This window comes from Erpetoichthys calabaricus, chromosome 17 (assembly GCF_900747795.2).
Source record: "Erpetoichthys calabaricus chromosome 17, fErpCal1.3, whole genome shotgun sequence".
Taxonomy (NCBI): domain Eukaryota; kingdom Metazoa; phylum Chordata; class Cladistia; order Polypteriformes; family Polypteridae; genus Erpetoichthys; species Erpetoichthys calabaricus.
The window spans coordinates 43,838,136-43,865,518 of NC_041410.2; the positions used below are offsets into that span (position 1 = coordinate 43,838,136).

Sequence of the window (27,383 nt, forward strand, 5' to 3'; positions counted from 1 at the left end):
TGAATACTTATCCATTCAATTATTTTTTGTTTTATATTTGTAATTAAGTTAGATCTTTTTGCAGAGATTTATTTTCACTTTGACAAAGAGTCTTTTTCTGTTAATCAGTGTCAAAAAAGACAAATTCAATTCACTATAATTCAATGTTGTACAACAATAACATGCAAAAACATTACAAATGGTGAATACTTTGTATAGGTACTGTAATCTTTGTGCGTTCTTTTGAAAACAGTTACCTTCTACCATGCAAAATTATGACATAGGTAATATAGAATTGTTGCTGACCAAATTAGCTTTGGAGGAATGGCACCTCTGGCTTGAAGTCAGTTAGTTTTCTTTTATTATATACAAAGACCTTCAGAACTTGATATACTTTAAACCTGATCAATTTTTACATTCCAGACAAGTAAGATTGGTTAATTCTTTAAAAGATTTAATTTTATTATCACATGTAACTATGAAGAAATGAATATCGAGGCAAATACTCTCTCCAGACTATCTGAACCAGATACTGTAAGTTGCCTATGGAACTAGAAAACGTTTTATCTGACAAGAAATTCTTAGCTGCTACTTTACTTTTAGAAGGTTCATGCTCCTGATGACCTTCCTTGTGCTGCTGCTGATGACATTCCTTGTGCTGAGCGTTATGGGAATCTTTGTGTTCTGTGCAATTTTAGGGAAAAAGTATTCCTAGATATTTGGCCACCCTAGGATCTCTCAAAATGTATAATTAATTAAGATAAATTTGGTTTGTAATGTTTGTTATAATGCAAGGTCAGTGTTTTATCTTGAAAGTGTCCCAAAAGGCACTTTTGCCTTCAAAGGTACCTTTTCTGTTGGTGGGCAAGATTAATCAAAGAAATATGTAAATACTGTCTCTGAGCTAATTAACTTTGTTTTCCTTGTACATCCCACAATAATTACTTCTAGAATCTGTCAATCTCTGGAACACCTGGCCACTAAATTCCCAAGTAAAGGCTGTCTACTTGTGAAAGGATTTAACACTATGCAATGCTTACCTCTGAATACCTTAACAAAGGTTGTCTCCCTCTACAAGGGCTAAACAGGAAGTCTCACTGTTATATTACTTAACTACTGATCACTTTTATGACCTGGTCAGGATCCCACAGAACCTTAATAAGTATCTTAATCCCTATAGAACCTCGAATACCCAACTTCCCCAAGTACAAAGCATAATACCACAGTATAATAGCATACCATAGCATAATACATAAAACATAAGAGTATAGGACTACAATATATAATTAATAAATGGAAAAATATTAACAAAAAACACATAATTGCAATAGACATTAAATGTATAGGACTCCTCCTTGGATCCCAGAATCTCAGCGCAAAAATTGCAATGTTCCTCTCCCTGTTTGCAGGCTTTCTTCAGCAACAGAAGTACATGTGCACTTCATCAAGTACTTTAACAGTTTGTCAAGAAGAGCACTACAACTTCATTATTAATGTTTAAATGTTTAGGAAAGCAAGGCAAAAAAATATATATATATTTTTAAGATCGGCCAATGTGGAGATTCCCAATCTAGTTTTTTGGAATGAAAATTGGCTGGTTTCAGACAGTGGCAGAATTGATCGAAGCATCACTATAGCATTATTCTAAATTATTTGAGTAGAACTCCAGTCTGGTCGCTGAAACTAATATTATACAAAATTATAATAGTTTTTTTTTTTACTTCAATCTTCTCCACACAGTGTGTTATTTATATGTATCATGTAACTAGTTTTTCAACTGCACAATTTTAATTTCACCTACTCAATAAACTGTACAAAATGTTTAATCAATCCTTTAAAATGGTTATGTCATGAATTATTCTGATGTGCTACAAATTATGCAAACAGATTGCTCCTGTTTACAGTATATACGAAATAGTGATTATTGGATCAAATACCAAATTATTGTAAAAGTATACCTGAAAAATCCACAGATCTGATGTGCCAGTGAACAAGATGTTAAATTATTCTTCAATGTACTCAAAAGGCCATATTTCATAGTGCTATAATTTTCCAAAAATATGCACAAAATCCTAATGCATTGTGTCAACAAAACAAAATGTTGTTTGCTCCTTTTTATGGACTCTCTCAGATACATCAAATTCTTTCTCTTCTTTAATATTTTCATTAACTACTACATTGTAGTCTTGAGTACAAGAAAGATAATTTGACATGTTTGCTCCATCAAATTTAAATTTAGGAAGCAGTGTTTTTGCATATTACAGAATGTTTTCTATCATTTCCTCTATTTTGCATTCAATTTGTGTATACTAAACTGCCCACAGAATAATTGTGTCATCTGCTTTGACTTACTTTAAGGATCTGCTGCTTATTCAGGATTCAATTCCCTATTTTTTCTGCATTCTAAATGAAATCAGTGTTGTGTGTTAATAACGGCATGTTGTGATATTATTACCAATCTACCCCCTCCCTCCTTCCTTCCTGTTTCCCTTCCTCCCACACAGGATCCCAATGTGCAGGGCTCTTCAGTACCAATGTTCTAGGGGGGTCCTCTAGTGCCCCCAACCTGCAGGACTACGCACGTATGCACCGCAAAAAATTCTCTTCCAGCAACCTTTCCTATAAGGACGGTATGTTTATAGGCTTTTACATCCTTCTCTTTAGGGTATATAGCTGGGCATGATTATGGGGATATTTATGATTTTAGTCTTTTATCTGCATGGATTTTCCCAAAGGAAACATGTGATATGTTATTATATTACAAAATCATCTGCAATAAAATATATTTAATGTGCCTTCATTGTACAGCTTATTTACTTCAGACAAAGATAATGGGTGCTTAGCAGTCTCGCTGGAGAGCTTATTTTAAAATATTACATAAACTGATTGGAATTACTCATTTATTTGTTTTCTCTAAAACTAATGATTGCAATAGTTCTAAATTTTAATGAGTGTGGTGTTAAAAGGCATAAAATGGATATGCATAAAATCTAAAAAATATATTCAAAATTGATGTCCATATTTTGGAATTATGTATCTTAAAAAAAACAACGTAAAAGAGCTCTCTAATATAAAGACAAGTGTAATGATAGCTTTAATCAAGTAACAGAATAGGTATAAAAAATATTTTACCTGTTTAATTGTGCTGTTCTTCAGAAGTGCTCATAGATAATACCTAGGAAGTATAACAATATTATATTAATTAACTATATTATGTTCAGCACAAGTTGAAGGCTTCATTATGTTAAAATACATCAACACAATCACATTCTGTATGTAGCAATAAGTAAACCCAGTACTGTGTAAATTTACCATAAAGGATGACATATTACTAATATTGTGCATGAAGCTGTCTTTCAAATAACTTTTTTACGTTTATTGATGGTTAATGTCTGCATCCTACATTATGAGTGCTTGTAGTATATGTGTGAAAGAGTAGACAGTGTATTTATTTTCTCGAACATAATTCATTTTTATTTTAATTTAATAAAAACAATACTTATAATAGTGAATTACACCTATATAAATTGTGAAAGATAAGATATAGACAGAGATTCACAAGAAGTGTTAGGGTCCCAGAGGAATCCCTGTTTAACTGAAAAAATGTCCAGAGAAGAAAAATGGTACTTCACTGAATAAAGATGTCTAAGGTCACCATTGATAGGTGTTCTAAGCTTCTGAGTTTGGAGCTCTGTCCTTCTCAAAAGCTGGTATAGTACTGAACAACAACTTGCGGTTCACTGACATCTTAAATACTGGCAGGGCTAGTGATGTTGTGGTGGAAGTGATATCACTTGTCATCAGGGTAAGTGACAGGGTATCACTTTTATTCTTCCACCCCATGTTTCCCTTCATCAGAGGTCATTAAATATTCATGTCTAGCACTATATACTTGTTAGACCTGAAAGATAATACCAAACCATACCAAATACCATACCAAAAATAACTTGCTTTTTGATTCAGTTAAATTCAGTTGTTTACTTAGTATGGAGTCCTTCACTAAAGTGCTGGCACAGAGCACTACGACAAGTTCTCAGGTAAAATACAAGTGTAAATTTTACATATTACTAAATACAGAATTAGTACTCATAAACACACAGGAAAACTAAGTAGTTTGAAACTGATTAACTAAAACAGGAACTAACAATATTTGTTCATTAATTGTTAAACTATGGCCAATTGACATAAAAAAGTTAATAAAAATGAAAATATTATTTAGTTGTAAGGTATTTTTATACTATCAAATAAATTTGACAACAATAACAAAATTGTTCTGCATCTCAAGCCCTTAACTGTAGCATTGGTAATACTTTAGGTACTGAAAAAATACACCTATTACTTATTTACTCTTATGTAACAAGACCTTAACAAAGGCTTCTTTAGTCTTCATAACACTTATAATACATCATTAGATAGGTTATTCATCTCTGTGCAGTGTGGCATATTGACATGATGATAAAATTACTTCTTACAAGAAGAACACAGATTTTACTAAATAAGTAAAATTAAGAGAAATGTGTCTCAGTTAACACTAGAATTACCAGAGCCTACGAAAAAACTCGTTAATCCATCCCACCTTAAATCGCGTCTTAAATCCGTTTGCACCTCTCCGCCAGAGTCCTTTGTCATCTAAATGTGCTGATAAACAAAAGCTACTAGCAGCCAGCTATTCCATCCCCCCACCGACTTAGAACGAATTTCTCCTAGCTCATGCCTTGCCTTGATTTGATTATCTGGGATTGAAGTGGAGTTTTAGAGTGGAAATAATATAGTGTTATTTGGAATACACGCATTTCATGTGTGTTCCGTTTCTATAGTAGTCTGTGCAAACACATTTTTAAAACAGAAATGTTTTTCATATTCTAATAGTAAATGACAAAATGTAGGCATAAACTATATAACGTATGAAGCCTGAAGTCCATATATCAAAGAAACACTTTCACAAAAGGTACAAATAAGAGAACACGTGCGCTTTTATTCAAAAATATAACTGCACAAAAAAAAAGCCGCGTTAGCATGCCACATTGACACTCTTACTACAACCGTCGCGGTGGCTTAATGGTATCAGCTCCTGACTGGGAATCAGAGGGTGGCGAGTTCGATCCCGCACGGCTCCACTTCGAGAAGTGAACTGCTCTTATTCTTACAATTTTAGAATAACAACATAAATTTGATTTCAGTCTGTAACAGCCGGTGTAACTTATGATACTGGTAAAGGTTAGCTTTTTTTTTTTTTTTAATTCACTTTTCATTCTCGCAGTCGCATTCAGAATCAATCCATACAACCCCATCTGACACAGCTGTTTTCACATAAATAAAAGTGCACTTTTATTCAAGACTATAACCGAAGAATAAAGAAAGCAAGTTACAGTTGGTGGTTGATACGACAGCTTGTGTGGTGCAATGCTAAGAACTGCTGATTTCAAGTGACGGTGAGATACGAAGAAGGCAGCTTCGCCAGCGTTTGTGTGTCAGAACCCTTTTGGGGAGGGGAGGTAGTATGCATCGTGGTACACTGCAGACCTATAGCGCGTCTTTATGTCAGATGGGGTTGTATGGATTGATTCTGAATGCGACTGCGAGAATGAAAAGTGAATTAAAAAAAAAAGCTAACCTTTACCAGTATCATAAGTTACACCGGCTGTTACAGACTGAAATCAAATTTATGTTGTTATTCTAAAATTGTAAGAATAAGAGCAGTTCACTTCTCGAAGTGGAGCCGTGCGGGATCGAACTCGCCACCCTCTGATTCCCAGTCAGGAGCTGATACCATTACGCCACCGCGGCGGTTGTAGTAAGAGTGTCAATGTGGCATGCTAACGCGGCTTTTTTTTTTGTGCAGTTATATTTTTGAATAAAAGCGCACGTGTTCTCTTATTTGTACCTTTTGTGAAAGTGTTTCTTTGATATATGGACTTCAGGCTTCATACGTTATATAGTTTATGCCTACATTTTGTCATTTACTATTAGAATATGAAAAGCGTTTCTGTTTCAAAAATGTGTTTGCACAGACTACTATAGAAACGGAACACACATGAAATGCGTGTATTCCAAATAACACTATATTATTTCCACTATAAAACTCCACTTTAATCCCAGATAATCAAATCAAGGCAAGGCATGAGCTAGGAGAAATTCGTTCTAAGTCGGTGGGGGGATGGAATAGCTGGCTGCTAGTAGCTTTTGTTTATCAGCATATTTAGATGACAAAGGACTCTGGCGGAGAGGTGCAAACGGATTTAAGACGCGATTTAAGGTGGGACGGATTCACGAGTTTTTTCGTAGGCTCTGGTAATTCTAGTGTTAAGCCACCTCAAACTACTTCAAAGTGATGTTTTATAAGTAGGTCACATTGCAGAGATGAATAAACACTTTACTAAGAAGTGATTGTTAAGGTCTTGTTACATAATAGTAAATCAGTACTAGATGCATTTTTACAGTACTTAAACTGAAGTGTTACCATAGCATTTTTAAACTGATCAAATTTTTACCTTCATTTTAATATCAAATACAAAATTCGGTCAAGATTAGCACAATCATAGCAAAGTTTATTTAATTTAAGTTCATTCTTATTTGGGATAATTGTTATCTTTCCTGGTTACATTTAAATGTTGATATGTAATGGAGCTAGCAGAAAGTGACTGTAAATGCATTTATTTTCACTGAAACTGTGAAAATTTCCATTGGAAATGGAAAGTGATACTAGTTCAGCGCAATACACCCTGCGTCATACTCGGTCACTCTGGCCTAATTTTGATTCACCAGCAACCTTAAAATAGATATTTGTAGTATGTAGGAGACTGAAGGAAACGGGTAAAGTACACATTGTCACAGACAGAACATGCAAACCTGTATTTTATTTTTTTGTAATGGCAACAGGAAACAAAGTTGAATGGTGAGATGTCAGTTGTACCACCAAAGCTGGACACAGGCAAGGAAGCAGAACCAGGAGATGTAGAATTAGTCAAATAAAAGGGCAAAGGAAATCAATATCACCAAAGCCTGATATCAAAGTCAAGAAAATGCAAAGTTCCATTTTTCTAAAGCTCTTGGAGCACTAAATATTATCAAAGAGCTTCAATACAAATCTAGAGTCCTGGATGCTGGAAGCAGCACTTTCCTCTAGGAAATGATTCACAAATTCCTGTTGCTAACAACAAGGTGACATATTCCATTGAAAATACTGCCAAAATGGTGTTGCCTGCAGTAAATAAAAATGCATGAGAAAAAAATAAAAAATTTTACAGATAGAAAATAAAAGAAAATGTATCCCTAGAGTTTAAACATGAGAATTATTTGGTCCAAAACTCCAATATCATAACACTGGTTTTCAGAGTTTTGCCACCATGCCACTCCAGTGTACTGTGTTGCAAAAATACATATTTACTCAATCTCAAAAAAATTATAACAAATATTATTTGTTTACCTTGGGAAACACTGCCAGAAATTATGTATTAGCCAGTCTTCATTACTGAATGCATATGTGCTGACACTTTCCATTAAGGTATTTCTGTTGTGTTAATAAGGAATGGAAATTGTTTAAATTATAAAGATGATAGGCTCTGAGTATTTTTTCCACTTGTATTTTATTAAGCAATTTTTGCTTGCTTAATTTGGTTTTAACTCTTCCTAGTATTTGTGTCTGAAATGATGAAAATGAATACAAGATATTATGTGCTATAATAGTATAATAAATTATACTTTATAATTATTACACTCTGACGTCCTCTACAAATATGTCAATTAATAGATAATAACAGGCAAATAAAATGTTATAATAAAATATCAACAAATTAATACTGAAAACTATATATCATTCATTTTAATTTTCCTGATATGAAAGTTATTTGTATGGTTGTTTTCTGTATTCCATGATTTTCTAGACATGTAACTATCAAGATTTACAGTGCATGCAACTGAAAGATCACGCTTGACTCTCGCTGACGGGAGGTTTCAGTAAAACTACTGTATGGGCTATTTTGTGGAGTGTATGCCCATTGCATTCCTACTAATTTCTGTTAATAATCTATTATCCACTAACACTAGAATCCCTGAAGCCTACGAAGAAAATCGTAATTCCAGGCCACCTTAAATTCCCTTTTCATCAGCGTCTTTGTTTTGCAAGCAACCTGCTATCCCATCCCCCACCGATGCAGCTGAAGTTCTCCATGTGAGGCAAGAAATGTTGAACACATAACTAAAACACAAACGTTTTTCATGTTATAGTAATAATGACAAAATGCTGATGTGAAGTGTATAATGTGTGAGGACTGAAGTCCAAATATCAAATAAACACTTTCACAAAGGGCATAACTAAACAAGTGCACTTTTATTCAAGAATATAACCAAAGAAAAAGAAATCATTCAGTTTACATGTTGCTGTCGGTGAGTAAAAACTGAAGCCCAAATATCAATCGACAGAAAGTCAAAATGTCTGCTTTGCTGGTGCAGAGGTAAGAGCCGCTGCCTCGTAAGTAAAAGGTTGTGGGTTCGAGCCCAGGCTTTCCCCGTTTTGAGTAGTGAGCTGCTATTATTATTATTACTATAATAAAAACATGCATTTGATTTGAATCTGTAACACCAAGTACTGTATACATTTTTCCTACCTGCAAATGATATCACTGAAGGGATATAAGCAGACACACAAACACTGGTGAATCATGACTTCTTGGTATCTTGTTGTCATTTGAATTTTTTTGTTATTCAGTTTTTTTCTTGAATAAAAGCACACTTTTTTCATTATAACTTTGCAAAAGTGTTTATTTTTTTATACCAGTAACCACTTGAATGACATCAAATCTGTCTCTGCCTCTCTTGCACATGCATATACACATCCATGCGTGAAAATGTCTCTATTTGAAAACGCATTGTCATTTGAACATATTTTTTTTTTTTTTTTTTCTGATGTTGCCCAGACAGACTTCTTCGTCAGCATGGCATTGCCAGATCTAAACACTAGCATGGAGAATTACTCACACACTGAAGTGACTTTAACTGCAGGTAGAAGTTCTGTGAAGTGACATGAAGAAGCTGTCTTTTGTTACAATTCTTCCTTTTTCCAGAAACAGCTGCAAAAGCTTTATGACCACAGTCTCAGAAAGTCTTTCTCCCATGGGATGACTGGGATCTTTTCCTAATGAATAAAGAGTGACATTGCACATGTACTTTGTCTCCAAATCTGCCATAATCCAAAACTTTATGTCAAATTTTTCAAGCTTGGTTGAAATGTATTGCAAGAAAGGACAATGGACATTGGTTGGAAACAGTTGCTCATCAACAGCAGTATGTTACCCTGGGTTGTAACTCAAAACACAGTTCTCAACAATACGTTAGCCAGATGACTGAGATCACAGCAAATCTGTTGTTTTTCACACATTCTGCAAGGGTATCTTTGTTGTCAAAGCACAAATGCCACATGATAGTCTGATACGGTCACAGGACATCGTATATTTGATTGCTGGTACAATAAATAGTTCTGACCAGGCATCAACTGCAGCACCAACTGTGACCATTGCTGCTGTTGTGAAAATAATGGAAATGAATGCCATCAACTCAGAGAGAGTTCATTGTACCACGTAAACGTGACTGAGAGAATAAAAAAAATGCTAACATTTACAAGTAGCAAAAATTTACACCAGATGTTACAGACTCGAATCAAATATATGTTTTTATCATAGTAATAATAATAATAGCAGGTCACTACTCAAAACGAGGAAAGCCCAAACTCAAACCCGCAACCTTTTGCTTACGAGGCAGCATATCTTACCTCTGCGCCAGCCAAGCAGACATGTCGATTTTCTGTCAATTGATATTTGGGCTTGGGTTTTTACTCATTTACAGCAACATGTAAATTGAATGATTTATTTTTCTTTGATTATATTCTTGAATAAAAGTGCACTTGTTTTCTTATACCTTTTGTCAAAGTGTTTATTTGATATTTAGACTTCAATCTTCACACAATATACCCTTCATGTCAGCATTTTGTCATTATTACTTTAACATGAAAAATGTTTCTGTTATAGTTATGTGTTCAGCATTTCTTGTCTCGCATTTCCTGTCATCCAACATTTAACCACATCGTTGTAGACACGGAAGACACATGAAATGTATGTACTGTATTCCAAATAACAATATATTATTTACCCTATACGATTCCAGACACCTCACACCCAGTTAAGCAGAATTGAACAGAGAACTTTGTGTCAAACTTCAGCTGCATTAGTGGGGGATGGGATAGCAGGCTGCCTGTGCTTATTTATACATTTGCAAAACAAAGACACTGGTGAGAGGTTGTGAAGGAACTTAAGTTGGCCTGGCAGTAAAACTTTTTTCATAGGCTTCAGGGATTCTAATGTTAATATGTTGTGTCTACCCAGGTGTTTCATGTCACATAGTAAAGTGTGTAGAAACTATTACACTTAGAAAAAAATAGCATTTTACTTTATTTTTCAGGACTTTGTGGATTCACATAAATGTTTTACACAAATAAATCTAAAAAATGTGTTTGCATTAAAGATGTTTTTCTTTTTTTTTAATTACTATCAGTTCACTAATTTATTTTTTTTTCTAAATTCATACTTCTCGTCATTGCTTCACCTCTCTTTCCTACAAATTATAAAGAGATTTTTGAAACGGTACACCATGAAATATCAACAAATAATACTTCTTACTTTTTATAGTTGGAAGGTCTGTTTTCAGTGCCATTTTCTTTTCTTCAATATTCAGTTGATTAAGGAATTAAATTATGTTTTTCCACTAGGCATCCTTATTTGTGTAAAACTGTCTTCAAAGCACTGAAAAAGTTTCAAGTTCAGTGTTAGTCTTGCAATTATGTTTGAATTTTATACAATATAACACAATTTTGTAAAATTAACCTTTAATTGTAAAGTTTCTAATTATGTTTTGTAAAGTTTATAGTTTGTTGTTTACCTATAAACTTGTTACAGCACCCTGAGCTTACACCCGTCTTACAGAAGCGGCATGCAAAATTAAGTTTATTTGAAATTAATTGAATGAATAGCTCTTAATAGATATTGGTTACATATTTTGTTTTTTTTTAAATTTAGTTTTAAATTTAATAATCAGTTATCTTTAAACTTCTGAGAATTCAATGCATGGTTATTATGCATTGTTGGGACTGTTAGTATTTAAAGAGAGCAGTTCACTTCTGCAGTGAAATTGCTAAATAAAAAACTGAAAAAATAATGTATTTTTCATAGTGTCAATCATAATAACACTGTATGTAGAATATTATTTGTGTAATAATTTAGAAATTCAGTAAGACTCGACAATTTTGGTGTATGTAAAAACATGTACTACTGAAAGAGCCTTGCACAACAGCACTGTACAGTCTTAAATTTTGTGATTAGAATAACATTGCTTGTAGTTCCATCACAAACATTTACAATATATAAATGTTATTATTATATATTTTTTGCTATACTGCATACCCTTCCTTAGTTAAGGTATAGCATTCAAATAGACAGTTACCTATAGGCTTTTAGGTTAGCACTTTTATCAAGGTCATTAGCAAATGAAATCTCCTTCCTTACTTCAGCATTGCCATAACATGTTTTAATTTTGTATATTTCTACCCTTAACAGCATTGTTTATGACAGCTTGCCTCTGATTTATACCTACTTTGCACAGTGCTGACCAAATAAAAAATTACAATACTCGCTATTCTGCTCTTCAGTGTTATTTTTATCCATATCCTCCCTGTGATGGTTATGCAGAGTAAGAGATGGTAACACCAGTGACCTTTTTTATTTCCTCAGAGTTGTTATCTATGCCAGCAGTAAAGCGATTTTCTGTGTCGTTTGCAAAGCATCCGACTAATGGTATGTTGCTTCTTTCAAGTATATTTCCACACCCTCACCTTCCTTGCTTTGCATGCCTCTGTAAAGCACTTTCATTCTTACTTTTATAAGCATCATTGCTTATGTTTTTTTAACCCGCTACTTTCCCTTCCTTGATTTAAACCATTGATATGAGTAAATTCTCATCCACTAATCTTGTCATTTTGAATTTTCCTCCATAGCTTTGTGAGTTATATCACCTTCACCTGATGATTATTTATTGTAATTGATCAAATTTATACAAAGTATCTCTACTACTGTTTACATGCATGTTGTAGTTATAATTTAATTTGCTTTCTTTTAACCAACTGCAACATTTCAGGCACTGTTGCATCACATGTTAAAAAATAATTTTAAAACAATTTCATATTATTTCAGACTTTTATGCAGAAAATTATTATTATTATTGTTATTATTATTATTGTAACAGTGATACAGAACTTTTTGACATGGATTGTTTGGGAACTGATATTAATTTCATTTTTACACTACTGGTCTATTTCATTTTGTGTAGCTGAACTGTTCAATCAAACAAGATTAAATTAATTGTAACCACTTTCTTTCTTGCATATATGTGTGTGTATGTGTATATACACATATATACACATATATATATATATATATATATATATATATATATATATATACCTGGTAGGTAACCACCCATACAATCAGATTGTGACACAGACTACGAATGCCGTGAATGTAATTACCCTGATGTACATGCTGTCAAATAAACGAACCACACGCCGTGGCGCAACGTTAGGGGCATCGCCTCTGGCGCTGACGTCTGAGGTTCGATTCCCGAGAGGGAGTGCAGTGGAGTGTGTACGCCTGATGAGCCCAGAACGAGGGTGAAACACGTGTCGCGTACTCTTTGCATTTATTTGACAGTAAACTATTTCAACCATATATATATATATATATATATATATATATATATATATATATATATATATATATATATATATATATATATATACACACACACAATACACCTGCATACTATGCAATACCAGTCAAAAGTCTGGACATATCCAGAGATTTTCATGTCTTTGATAGAAATTGATACTTTTAAACTGATTTTAAAATATACCTGACATTACATTAGTATTTCTAACGGCTGCTACTGTTTGAAATGACTGATTTTTAATTAATTATTCACATATGATTGCAAAGGCCCATTTTTCAGTAGCCATTCCTTCAGTGTCCTAATGGCAAACTCACTTAAAAAACATGAATTCAGGTCCAGCCAACCTCCCCATCAACACTCCAGGGACACTTGTTCATATAACTGTGTGCACTGGAAGTGCACTGTTTTTAATTAAAACTTACACACTGCCACAGACCTTTAACATGCTTTATCACACTTGATAGAACTGAGAGATGCTGAGCTAATAACAACCAATACTCATACTGTATGTCCTCTATGTTTAATTGTTATGAAATGAGATGTTAAAATTCAGAGAGATCATCAGTATCTTATTATTTCCTTCATATTCATTATCCATCATGCCTCTTGGCTTAAATTGTACTTTTAAATGTACTGCATATATTAAGTGGATGGCTGAACACATAACATTAAGTTAATATGTCCAAACATATTACTTTGTTTTAAGAAAATTATATATCAAGCAGTGGTGTACCACACGAATAACACTATTTTATTAATATTTTATTAAGACTTTTTTTGTAACATCATTTAGAATCCATGTTTGTGAACTGTAGGTCTGTTTATGGTGAAAATAGTGTATTGAATTTATTTCAAAATTTTGTTCTGTCTGTTTTCCTGATTGGTTGCCATAGGATATATGGATTATTGAAACTACTACTACTACAGTATGTGACTGAAACTATTTATAAAATGGCATTTATACATATTGGAAAAATGTACACTTAAAACATTAAAACATTTTTTTTCACTGAAAGAAATCCAAATTTTGTGAGGTCTTCTGGAAGGTATAAGAGCTGTACCACCAAGATGGACCACATTAAAACTACACCACACAAGAGCACCTGTGTAGGTTAATGCAGGATTGTTTAAACTAGAGGACAGGGAGAAGGGAGATTAGGATAGGCCAGGTTTATAACTTCACATACTTTAAAACCATGTACTGTTTTACTAAAAAATGTAAAAATAAATTTTAAACTTCTACTTCTGGGTAAAAGCCCAGAATAAAATGAGATGACTAAATATTGTTTGCCTTAATGCTAGAAGTATTCACAATGAAACAACAAAATAATCACAACCATTACAGAAACCTGGTAAAATCATAGGGATGGGAATGAGTATACCGTGCATGGTTACACTGCACATTATTTTTGAAAGGATGGGGGGTTTAGGGTTGGGTTGGATTACCATTTACGTGGACAAGAATATGAATGCATGGTGTGCTTGAAATGTGTGTTTAGCTATGTCTTACTGAAAACATCACTGTTCATTTGCTAAATTGTTTTCGTTAAAGCATTTCTCTAGAATGGAGGACTTGGTGTGTTTACAGTTCACATTCTTAGCACTGAATTAATCCATTACCCTGAAAGGTAAACTGTTCTGTATAACAAAGTTGGCCATCTTAAGTTATGTCTCTGTTACCTTGTGCTTCAAAGTGGTGGTCTTTTTAGGGTGCCCTTTTGCAAAAAAATGACTTTTTCATGACTGCTGGGCTCTTGCCTTTGTAATTGTGTTTTACTTAATACTGCTAGCGTGGCTACACACATCTTTCACACCACCAGACGCAATAGAAAATTATTTTTATATCATATACAGTATGTAGTTTTACTATTGTGCTCTTCCAATTTTATACATTGCATAAATTTGGAGTTCTTTGTTCAAGCTGACTGAAATGAGCACCGTCTAACATTTTTGGGGACATTGCCATCATCATTCACTTTAGAAGGTTCCATTTTTTCCACTTTAGCGACCTTTTCCCATAATCCCTGATGACTGATTGATGAATTTAACCTATTAGGGCATGGTTTTTCCTTGTCAAGACAGGCTGCGTTCTATGTAGGCAGCCACAACATTGATTCATTGATCTGATTCATTGATCTATATGTCACAGGTTATATTTAAGCAACCTTTTAGGACAAATTTAAAGATCAGTAGATCTGCATGAATTTCTTGACACGAGTTCACTGACATGTTTAGATCACTGAACGTGAGAAAGATAGCTATTTATGGACAGTGATTTTTTTTTTTTTTTTTTTGGAGATTTATAAGATTAAAGTAAATTTAGTACATTTTTATAGATATACATATTTTATACTGTTAGCAATCCTGACTGTGGAGGACTTTAGTTACCCAGATATTAAATATTGGAGAACAAGATCAGAAACATAATTAGTTACTGTTTCTAACATTATGTTAGAAGCCTGTCTAGATTTAGTATTTTGAAATAATTAAGATAAAATTCATGGATAGAGGTGATCAAACCATTAGAGTCTAGTAATTTTGGCAGATCACTTGTTCAAAAACTAGTTTAATCTTAATTGGTCAAATTTAGACCAAAATGTGGCACAATCTGAAAAGGGTTAGCTGAAATAAGCTCTTATGTTGTTGGGAAATTAAATGGGTTTCCGAGTATTTTATTCTGCATCCGTTTCTTTGAAAAACTATAAAGTAGGATCTGGATGTCTTAAAAGTTGCTGAGAGGAAACAGTGGCGCACACTTGCTGCCACTTCTGGTAATTATGTCTCTCTAGGTCTGGGGCCTCAGGGACATTATCTGTGTCGTTCGCTGGATGAAAATATTTAAGTTACCCACTGGTGCCTGATTTGTGAACATTTTTCTTTGCATTTTGGAGATCTAGGCTCCGGGAATGTTGTTTTCTTTGATTTACTGGATCGCCGGTAGCATACATGCTTCAACTGGTGAAATGAGCTGATGCCAGCACTCACCTGTGAGTATTTCACAGATGCCATTGTCCTGCCGACCACTTTGATTTCCTTTTTGTATACTTCATGCTGTGTTTCATGACATTTATGTGGCATTTTGTAGACTGTTGCCTCTTTACCATCGGGGTTTCCTTTCTTGAGAGACTGTAGTACTAAGGCTGTGTGTTGGATTCTCTGAACTCTGGTAACTATTTTCATGTGCATCTTATCATTCTTACATTATCTTATAACATTTCCTATGTTTTCAATAGATCAAACCTCTAGTGGCATTGATTTGTGTTTCTTTTTGACATGCTGCACTGTTTTCACTGGTCACCTGTACCCCCTCCCATCTCAACATCCCTGCTCTGCTTGTGCTGCTCTTAAGTCAGCTTGCTATTCTCAGATAAGTATTGTTTTTCCACTGTGCTGAAATACTCTTGTGATAAACCTCTGCATATCAAAAAATTTGTTCAGAGCAAATGAACGAGCTACAATGTCCTAAAAGACATTGTTATTTTACATAGCCTGAAATATTTACACTATGGATCGGGACACAGCCATCATCAGGCTGTGACTGGAATACACCATCCTATACGGTGTTTTGAGAATAAGGGTGTCAATTTGTCAAATCTGCACTATATTGAAATTAACTCTGGATGTGTCAAAATTTATTATAGACTGTAAACTTGATAAGCTATATTTAACTGAAATTTGGCAAAAACCAAAAGAGCTTGTGTCCCAATTCGAGGTGACAAAGTTGAGTTATGTGTACTGTGCTAAACATCAAAAGAATACCAACTTAATGACTATTGTCCTTTGAGCGTTTTGCTCTTAATCTAATTACAAAATCTGTTCTTATCTAATCTGTTGTTCTCTATCATCTCCCAGAATACAATGGGTCTTTTTTATCTGATCTGTCTGATATAATTTAAGTTCTCTTTCCCAGTCAGTTTTTCTTGTAGGCGACTTTAATATCAACATTGACATTCCCACAAGTAAGCTCACCAATTAATTCTCATCCCTACAGTACTTTTTGACGTGTAGCATATTAATTTTCCTACCCGCTCTGGTGGTCACAAATTAGACCCAGACTGTACATCTGGCTTATCTGTTGGCAACACTTACAGTACTGACTTGAGTTTCTCTGACCAGAAAGCAGTGATATTCACTTTAATGCCTCTTCCTGCTCTTAAACGTCAAGTTTGTTTGAGAAACCTTAAAAACCTCTCTTCCTCTGTCCTTACTCAGTCCATTTCGGATCTTTTCTGTCTTCAGTATTCCTTCCATATTAGATAGTCTTGTTAACCACTATAACTCATTTTTTCAATCAGCTGTAGATAAAATAGCTCCTTTAAAACATAAGGAGGTTTCTTTTAAGCATTCATCTCCACAGTGTAATTCAGAATTGTTATATATGAAAGCAACTGGCTGGTGCCTTGATAGAATGTATATGGCCAGGCTTTCTCCGACTATCAAAGGGCTTTCAGAGATGCACTAACTGAAGCCAGGAATGCACATTATGGCAGAATAATAGAGAGTGACCATAATATCCCAAGGGTTTTATTCTCTGTAATTGATAAAGTACTTCAGCCTGTATCTGGCAAGATCACCTCTTCAACTGAAGATTATGAAAAATTCCTTTTTCCATGATAAAATTATAAAAACCTAAATAATTCAATTAACACACATACACCCTACTTTTATATTTTTACTTTCTTCCTTCTCTATCCAGCTCCTTTTCAAATTTTCACCAATTATATCTACCCTGTACATCTATTGATGACATGCTTTGTAAGGAGCTGCCTACACCTTATGTACTGGACCCCATCTGAACCACACTTATCAAAATACTGCGTTCATGCAATAATCCCAACTGATACACTAATGGTGCCCTTTTATCCTGGTTTCAGAGCACTGCACAGTTGTGAAATTGTTCTGCTTTAGGTAATTAATGATTTGCTTATGGCAACAGACTCTGCAAACCATGTTATTAATTCTATTAGACATTAGTTCAGCTTTTGATTACTGTCAAGCATGATATTCTACTGTCTACAACGGACAACATTCTAAATGATAGGCAAGAGTTTGTTAGTCTTGGCAACAGCAGGTCCAGGTCAGCACCAGTCACACAAGGAGTTCCTCAAGGCTGTGACCTCAGCCCTCTGCTGTTCTGTTTCTATGTATTTACATGCTTCCCCTTGGCTGTATTATTTGTATCTTTAACTGAGTTATCATTGTTATGCAGATAATCTAATTTGGAGATCTGATCTGATGCAGATATTTATTTCAGTGTTGAACATTTGTCAGTTTATTTATCAGCTCACAGCGTTTATCAGAGTGAAATTAAAACCTAGATGAAATATAACTCTCTAAACTGCAACAAAATCAAAGTCATGCTAATTGGCACTAAAGCTCAGCTTAAGAACATGAGCTCCTTGGTGTCATTTTTGATGTCCTCCTTTTCTTATTCTACCCACATAAACCACAAGAAACTTTCTTACTTCCTTATCTTTGTTCATTCCTCTCCTTTTGTAATGCTGAGTAACTTACAAATGCTCTTATTACAGTACATCCTTCATTGACTACAATAACTTGCAATTGGCAGATGCCTCTTTTAAGCTTTTGTCTCAGCTCCAGACGATTCAAAATTCAAATAATACCCATCCTGCTCTGCCTTCACTGGCTACCACTTTTTTACAGGATTGAATATAAAATTCTGTTAATAACCTATAAAACTTTAAATTGCCTTGCACCAGACTAGATCAATATCCTCCTCTGTCACTATGGTCTTGTTTGCCTGCTAAGGTCCATTGAGTCTGGCAATTCCGTTATGCCCCAGACTAACCTGTGATCTGTGGGTGGCAGAGCCTATAGCTCTATAGCATCCAGACTTTGTTGTGACCTCCGTAACTGAATAGGATCGGCTGACTCAGTTTATACTTAAAAAAAAATTATATATACTGTGTAAATAATTTATTCAAGAAGGTGTTTAAATTACCTTGACCTTTTCCCCCTTTTTACCATTTACTCTCTCTGTTCAGGTGCTTTACGTAATTTGTGTTTGTGTCACTAATTGTTATTTGTTCAATGCTTTGTATATCCTGAATTTATCTTTATGTAGTGTTTTATGTGGATATTATTTGTATCCAGTGTTATACAGTATATACCCAGTTGTCAATTTGTCGGAATTTCTGTAAAGTGCTTTTAGCTTGGGAAAAGTGCTATACAAATAGAATGCATTATTTATTAAAACTCTAGTAAATTAGAGGCCTAGTTTCTCAAAAGCACCTTTAATGTTATGGGTCCAAATGAACCACTTATGATTTTCCTAGTTAAGGATGTAATAGAGAAGTAGAACAAAGACTACTATTATTATTATTGTTATTTATTATTTTTATTATTATTGTTGTTGTTGTTATACTATTATTGTCAGTTTTGCTAGGCTTTTAGTATCACACAAGGGCTGTTAAGACAGAAGATTTAACAGGAATGCAGGAATCCAGCTGCACCCCCATCAGTATTCCTCAGTGAATGGCTGAAATGTAGCTCTACCACCCAACTATCAGAATTGAGCTGACACCCCTACAAAGTCCTCTTCAGACAAAATGATGCCCAAGTGAAGTTTCATTTTAGACTTTTAACCTCAAAACTGAACTTTGAGTGGATGTGATGGACAAAATGAGGTACCTATAAGCAGACACTTACTTGTTTGATAACTGGAAGTAACTTTAATCCAATCACCAGAGGTTACACCTTCCTTCAGAACCAGCTGCACTCCTCTCTTCTGTCTCTTTGAGGAGCTGAAAGCTAACAAGCTTCTGGCATTGAGGTAAGAAGCAATCCACCGTCTGTGGAGTAAAAAGCTTACAAACTTACTTTGGCCTGGGAGTAAGCTGGCCTTACTTCTGCCTTGTAGCTGGACACACTGAACTAGCTATAAGATCCACTCTGCCAAGCCAAGTTCTGTGCAAGTGACTGAGTCCAGCTTTAAGAGGACTGAAAACAAGCATTGCTCTTAAGTTGGGACTTAAGCACCTTTACTCTTGTGCCAGAAAGAGTAGTGTTTTTCTCTTTGAAGTTGCAGAGGATAAAGTATAGAGTACAACAGTGAGCTGACAATGGCAGCATCACACTTCACCATGGATAAAGGATCATGTAGCAAAGACCAAGGAGTGCACTCCAACACAACAAGAATCTTCCACTTGAACAACAACTCCACACAACATCGGACATCTCCCTTAAAGACTACATATTGTAAAATAGTTTGTCTGTGACAAAATAAAGTAGAACTCTAAATAGCTAGTAAATAGACAGCCTTTTTCTGTCTTGTCTGTCTTGCGTCCCGTCTTCTATGTCAATATATGTGCAGTTATCATATTTCTATCATTCTTGTTTATCAATAAATTGTATCATTCTGTTTCTTAAAATGAGTGTGCTTCAGTTACCTTGATACAAGTCTAACAACAGGAACGCCCTTCCATAAAAGGTAAAGAAAACATTAATTAATTACTGGTATTGCCAAAGGCAAAACTGATAATTAACTGATTAACATCAATCAATTGATTCTTCTTCTCACATGAAACAGAGATCCCTGCTACAGAAGTTATAAGTTTTTTATGAAGCAACAATAGTAATTACTAATCTTTGTACCTTTTGTGCTTTCTAGCTTTTTCCAATTTAGAATAGCAGTTATCTTAGATTAGTCCATTGCTAGTCCTTTATGAGTGATTTCCTACCCCAAAGACAAATCTTTTTTCGATGGTGCTCACACTTCTCAAGTCAAAAGATGATATTCATAGAACCTCTTTTACATGTTGGACATCTATATCCAGATTTCTGGAAAAAAAAAGGAATTTCATTAATATACACCAGCACAAAATTTTCCAAGATGTCAACAAAAATATTGTTTACAAATAACTGTTAAAACTGCCAGTGCGTTGGCAAATCTGTAAGACATGACTCTATATCTCTAATGACTATTGGAGGTATTGAATGCTGTTTTCTGTTCATTACCATCTCTGATCTGGATTAAATTATATTCACTCTGTAAGTCTAATTTAGTCAAAATAGTGGACCCAGTGATTTGATTCAATAAAGATGGTATGAGAGGAATTAGATAATATTGTTATTTGATTAGTCCACAGTAATTGATACATGGTCTTAAATCTCCGTCCTTTTTTCCTCAAAGAAAAAACCTGCTCCTATAGAACTATTAGCAGGTGTAATAAAACCATTCTCCAAATTCTCTCGGAATATGTTTTTTTAATGCCTCATTGGACAGGGCATAGATTTTCCCTTTGTGCTATTGATTTTCTGTCTGATACTCAATTTCCCTGTCATATTTTATGTGCAGGGGTAACTCTGACAACAAATCCTTTCTAAAAACTTCTTGGTATTCGTGATACACAGAGGGTAGGCCATTAAGATTGCAACTAAAGATTGTTAGACAAAAAATTCCAAGCAAACAGTTATGCATGCAAAGTGTGGTTCACTGAACAATATAGATAGATAGATAGATAGATAGATAGATAGATAGATAGATAGATAGATAGATAGATAGATCTTTATTGTCATTGTCACTTTTACAAAGGAACAACGAAATTGTTTATGCCAATCAATATGTGGATCATACTGTCTTAACAAAGGAAGGTCCAGAATAAACTGCGGAACTGGTGAGTTATTTACAGAAAGCATGATGGATTCGTAATGAAGCACATCAGTCTTAAGTTTAAGTGTTGGTAATATGTACTTCAGAACCCACTCCCCAATGTGCTTCCCATCTACCAATAGAACTGGTGGACTGTATTGGAGAAGTAACATTTTAATCTTAAATTTATTAAGATGAGAGCTATTAAAATTGTCTGCGGCTCCTAAATCAATTAATGCAGTCATACAAAAATCATTTATAACTACTGACACCCTAAATAGATACTTAAATTGGTACTGATTGCCCAAAGCCACTTTCCCCAATGTTAAAGATTTTATATTTATACATAAAGTTGTGACTCTTTAAGCCCTTTTAGGTTAATTAAATTGCCATACACTTTAGATGCCATTTCTGACACTTGCTAATTTAATGTTTGTTGTTATGAGTCTACTAACTCAAGTCAATTAACTCCCTGCTGCATCTCGGGATCCCCATTAAATTCTGTCTCAGCAAGAGACTGTAAAATTTTTAATGAAAAGATCAGGAGATGAAACATAGAAAAAATGCAGGAGTCATTACCAAAAACCGTGCACAACAAAGTTTTTGCTTCTTGAACACAGTTGGGTGTTTCTTATAGATTTTTGGGTGCTGATCACGAATATCACATCACGTTCTATTTCAGAGAAATCTTCAGTTTTGTCATGATTTTTTCTTTTATTTGTATGCAAACATTTTCGCTCCCGTAAGTGACTTATCAACAACGGTTTGTGCAGCCTGGGCATGTTCAGGCATGGAATCAGGCCAGGTTGAAAGCTGTTTTGTGGAAGTTGACATCCTGGGCATGGCTGAGCAGGTCTGAACGAGCTTGACCTGTCTCAGCATGCTATAAAGGTGGCTTGCATACACTGATCCTGCTCATTTGGCTAATATAGATAGTCAGTGTGTATTTATAGTATCTGTAGCAATATAACAGTAAGTAAGCTTGATACTATAGACGTTTTGGTGTCGGGCAATATGTCTCGTCAATGTCATAACAGCTGTGATACATTCTGCTATATCTGTGGTGAATATACACTTGCGCCTCAGAGACGTTAGTTGACTGCTGTTGTGAAGAAAGCTTATCATCTGTATTTCGGCTGCAAAATTGGTGATCAAGACAAGGAATGGGCGCCTCACATTTGCTGTGCGACATGTGCTGTTAGTCTGAGAGCTTGGCTCAGAGGCACTCGAAAGACGATACCGTTTGCTGTTCCGATGATATGGCGAGAACAGAAAGACCATGTGACAGACTGTTACTTCTGTTTGACTAATGTGTTTGGTTTCTCTGCCAAAAACAAGAAGTCAATCCTAATATGCCTTCAGCAATGAGACCCATGCCTCATGACGACTGTCTTCCAATTCCAAAATCACCAGAGGATTGGACCTTAGACGAACCAGATGAAGAAACTGCAATGCAGGGTACTGACAGTGACATTGACCTGGATTTTGAACCGTGCTCATCAGGCGATCCACATCTGATAACAGTCCAAATTGAACGATTTGGTCACAGATTTGGGTCTGTCAAAAGCAAAAGCCGAGCTGCTGGGTTCAAGACTGCAGGAATGGTGTTTGCTGTCACCAGGTATGAAAATGTCTGTGTTTCAAGGCCAACATCATGATATGACCAAATTTTTTGCACAAGTCAACAGTCTCCGTTTCTGTTGTGACATTGAAGGATTGTTCTCGGCCTTGGGTTGTGATCACAACCCAGAAGAGTGCTGTCTCTTCATTGATTCGTCGATGTTAAGCCTGAAAGTTGCAGGTACAACTGGAATATCTGTGGAGATCTTAAAAGTCGTTGCTCTGTTACTAGGACTGCAGCTCGGCTATACAAAGTACTGTTGTTTCATCTGTGAATGGGACAGCTGTGCCAAAGAGTCGCACTATTCTCGACAGAATTGGCCACTCCGTAAAAAGTTAGTTCCAGGACAGAAAAATGTGGCACATGAATCGCTTGTGGACCTGGCAAAAATATTTTTGCCTTCACTTCACATAAAACTGGGAAACATGAAGAATTTTGTGAAAGCTCTGAACAAGGAAGGCAAAGGTTTTCGTTATTTAAGGCAAATGTTCCCAAGAATAACTGATGCCAAGATCAAAGAGGGCATTTTTGTTGGCCCCCAGATCAGACATGTTATGAGTGACAAGCGGTTTGAAGATCTGTTAGTTGGGCCAGAAAAAATTGCCTGGAAAGCCTTCAAAAACATGTTGACAATTTTCTGGGCAATTACAGAGCCCTAACCTACATTCAGCTGGTAGACAAAGTTTTCAAAGCATACAAGACAATGAAGTGCAACATGTCACTCAAGATTAATTTCCTCCACTCACACTTGGACTTCTTCCCTGCAAATCTCGGTGCTGTCAGTGACGAACACGGTGAAAGGTTTCACCAGGACATTGCTACGATGGAGAAACGATACCAGGGCAACTGGAATCCGTCAATGCTTGCTGACTACTGTTGGACACTGCAACGTGATGCACCAGATACTGAATACAAAAGAAAATCTGTAGCAAAACACATTTAATTCTGTTGAATTTAATAGCTTATGCGAAACATAAACGTGACTAAATACGTTATTGTCAGTAAACATATAAATGTCTATTTCTCAGAGTTCTTACGTGATGCAGTAAAACCAAAACTATATTTGTGTATACCCAGTAGGTACCTGTCACAATCAGTAAAAACTTTGCAGGAAGCAAGTCTTTTCAAAAAAATTGTTGTGCCGTGAAATCAGACTGATCAGTCATTAAACCATGAACTCTATTCTAAAATCAAAGCCCAAGCCGCCAAAATTAAGTTTGTTAACCAGGAAAAGTTTTATCTGAAAGAATCATACACCAAAACTCTTATTTTTATTCTAAAATCAGATGAGTCAGGAATGCATGCAGTGACCTTTATATACGGTCACTCTGATGACATTGTGTTATGCATTCCTACGTAGTTATGGGATTGATTGCCATGGCACCACCTGACAAAATTGCTACAAAAATGGTGGCAGTTGTAAACAAACAAAATTACATCACTGGAGAATGTAAAAATTATACATATCTTTTAGGACAAAAGCCAGCTAAAATTAAACCACAAAATCCTGTTCATTGGGTTAAATAAATTATATAGATTTCCCCAAAAGCCACCAGAGAGGCCACAAAAAATTCATAATGAACACCAATCACAACACTGCCAAGGGCTCCCACGGGTTAATCTGGAAGGCAACACGCCACATGGGATTCTCTGTCTCTGGAGCAAACTTGTGTGTTTCAGTTCCTGTAATGATTGAGTCACCCAGTATCACTATTTCTCTGTTTCTGGGTACTGATTTTGAAGTTACTCATTGGGGTTCCTCAGGCAAACCCAATTACCTCGGAGTTTTCCATCCAGCTCCTCAAGGTCCTTGAAATGTTTGGACACCTCCAGCTCTGGGATTGATGCCCCTGGACATCTTACCTAACTCAGATGACCTGCTCTGATCCACCTGTTTCTCTAACTCTGACCTGGAGTCTCCTTCTGCACTACATTGGGGGTTCCCATAATCTTCTGAAAAGAGTGTCCTAGACGAAATGCAAGTTTAGTTAGATATGACACAGGTAACATTTCATGAAATTAAATGTAAATTCTTACATTTAGGAATTAGGAATGTTAGATTTAAATACACAATGAGAAATGTGAAAGTACACCTTATCCAGTAGGACTATAGAGTCAAAGTGATCTGTTCACTATATGCATCCTTACAGTGTACAGCAGCAATTAAGATTTCTAATAGGAAATTAGGTTATTTATTATGTGGAGTAAAATTCAAGGAAGGCTATAAATAAGATATGTAATACACTTGAAATACTTCCTGGGGTGCTGTGTGCAGTTGTAGTTTGCATATTACAAAAATGAAATAGCCATGCTAGAACAGCTTTAGTGAAGACTGAATAGACACTGATTCAAGGAGTGTAAGATATGAGGAAAAATTGAAGGAACTGAACTTTTTTAGTTTATGCAAACAGTGGCTATAAGGCAACATGCGCTGTTATATTGTCAGAGCCTGGGACAGACTTTAACTATTGAGCCCTGACTCAGCCTCACAATGTATTGGCCATTTACCGTAACTATTAGTAACAAAATATTTTTGTATATTTTGTAATATATCCCTCCAGTTGTCAGCATCCATCAGTCACATATTTTACTAAGCTTTAAGGAAAAGATGTAAAAGCATGCCACTTGTTCATTTGGATGATCCATTAAACTAGCTGGAAAATTAGAGCCATTGAGAATTTGCCAGGTAGCTCAAGTGACCACCACTAGCTTCAGTTTAAGTCAGTGTTTAAAATGAGAAAATAAAAAAAATGTTGCTATCTTTGTATTTCAAAGTACGAATTTCACCAATCAGTATTTATCAGCAATACTTCTAGTGTATATATTTACATGGCTGTAAGTACTGTATTTGCTTTTCTTCTGTAGTATAGCTAGCCATATCACACATTTTTAAAAAGAAGTTTTTAAGTCTGATTTGTATGTCCTAGATGTATTATTAATCCAGCTACGGGGGAATGCACAAAGCAGAAGTGGTAAGGGAGAAGTGTGTTTGATGTGACATCTGGACAGAGGAAGTAGGACAAGGAAACCTGGTAGTAGAATGGGAAGTACAGGAGATTATACAGAGGAAGTAGTTGGCGAAGAAGTTGGATAATCAGAGAGAAGAAGAAAGTAGACAAGAGTACAGGGAGATAAGGCATAAGGTGAAGAGAGAGGTGACGAAGGCTAAAGATAAGAGGTTCATAAACTAAGGAGGGAGAAAAAGACCTGCACCTATTGGGTAGGCAGAGGGACCGAGCTGGAATGATGAGCAGCAGGTTAGGGTGATAAAGGATAATGGAAATGTACTCACAAGCTAGGAGAGTGTGTTGAATAGGTGGAAATAGTACTTTGAGAGGTTGATGAGAATGAGAGAGTGAGAGAGAGAAGGCAGGATGATGCGGAGATAGTGAACCAGGAAATCCAACAGATTAGCAAAGAAGAAGTAAGGACAGCTATAAAGAGGATGAAGAATGGGAAGATTGTTGGCCTAGATCAGTGGTCCCCAACCTTTTTGACAGCAAGGACCACTTTATTAGATGCAAATTTTTCCACGGACCGATCGGTTTGGGGGGGGGGCAGTTTTATACACAATTTACATAACATTTCTATTATTATTAAGTTATTAAGCAGTTTGCATACGTTTGCAACCCGAGATTTTTCTTCTTTTTTTGCATATAACAAAGACATATGCTTTGCATTTGCCATTCTAACAGACTGCACATCACAAACATTAACACTGTTAGCGTTTTTTTCGTGTCTGCCGTTTCTATAGGAGGGTGACAATGAGTTAAATTCCAATGGATGTTTTTCAGATGTTGACAAGCAATAAGCAAAAGGTATCACTGAAAACCACAGAAAACAAAAACATCAAAAAAAAAACAGTACGAGGAAAGTTCAAAGAGAGAATTTTTTTTACAATGTTTCTGTTTGGGGATCGTTGTGTAGCCTAAATGTGTACAACTGAACTTTGACCACAGATCTAACTGCTCTGTGGATGATTCATTCAAGCATTTCAAGGTCACCTCGTTGTAATGAAAGCATCTGCTGAATGTACTTCGTAGTAACGAGATTTCTATAGTCTCGCGTCATATGGGGAAACTGTCGGGACCATAAAAATACTTTGTTGTAATACTCTCTCACCTCGGTCTCTCTCCTCTCTCTGGGCCGCTGCAAAGCCCCGCCCACCAAGCATTCTGAAAAGTCTGAGCGAGTCTCCGTTGCCGGCAGTTCTCTCGCGGCCCGGCTGTCAGACGGCTGTGGCCCGGAGAAGAGAAGGCCAGAAGGCATTGCGTTGTGTCTTTGTGGACTTGGAGAAAGTTCTCAGTAAAAGTTAAAAAAAAAAAAAAAAACACTTTTAAAATTGTGTTGAACAATGTTTGCAATCATCCAGCTTACACAGGGACCTTTGTTCTCTATTGT

General features: G+C 35.5%; 1 protein-coding gene across 8 annotated transcripts in view; it reads left to right on the forward strand.

The window, feature by feature from the left end:
- The window catches only part of LOC114668041 (inositol hexakisphosphate and diphosphoinositol-pentakisphosphate kinase 2-like), a 300,171-nt gene that overhangs the window by 238,445 nt on the left and 34,343 nt on the right, over window positions 1-27,383 (forward strand). For 4 of the 8 annotated variants that reach the window (XM_051920820.1, XM_028823642.2, XM_028823634.2 and 1 more), the window contains exons 26-27: window positions 2,484-2,609; window positions 11,757-11,819. The exons of 1 other annotated variant lie outside the window; for it this stretch is intronic. In XM_051920820.1, coding sequence (XP_051776780.1) covers window positions 2,484-2,609; window positions 11,757-11,819 — 189 coding nt within the window. The remainder of the gene's footprint in view (window positions 1-2,483; window positions 2,610-11,756; window positions 11,820-27,383) is intronic. 3 more of the 8 variants (XM_051920822.1, XM_028823637.2, XM_028823636.2) reach the window with 2 other exon arrangements.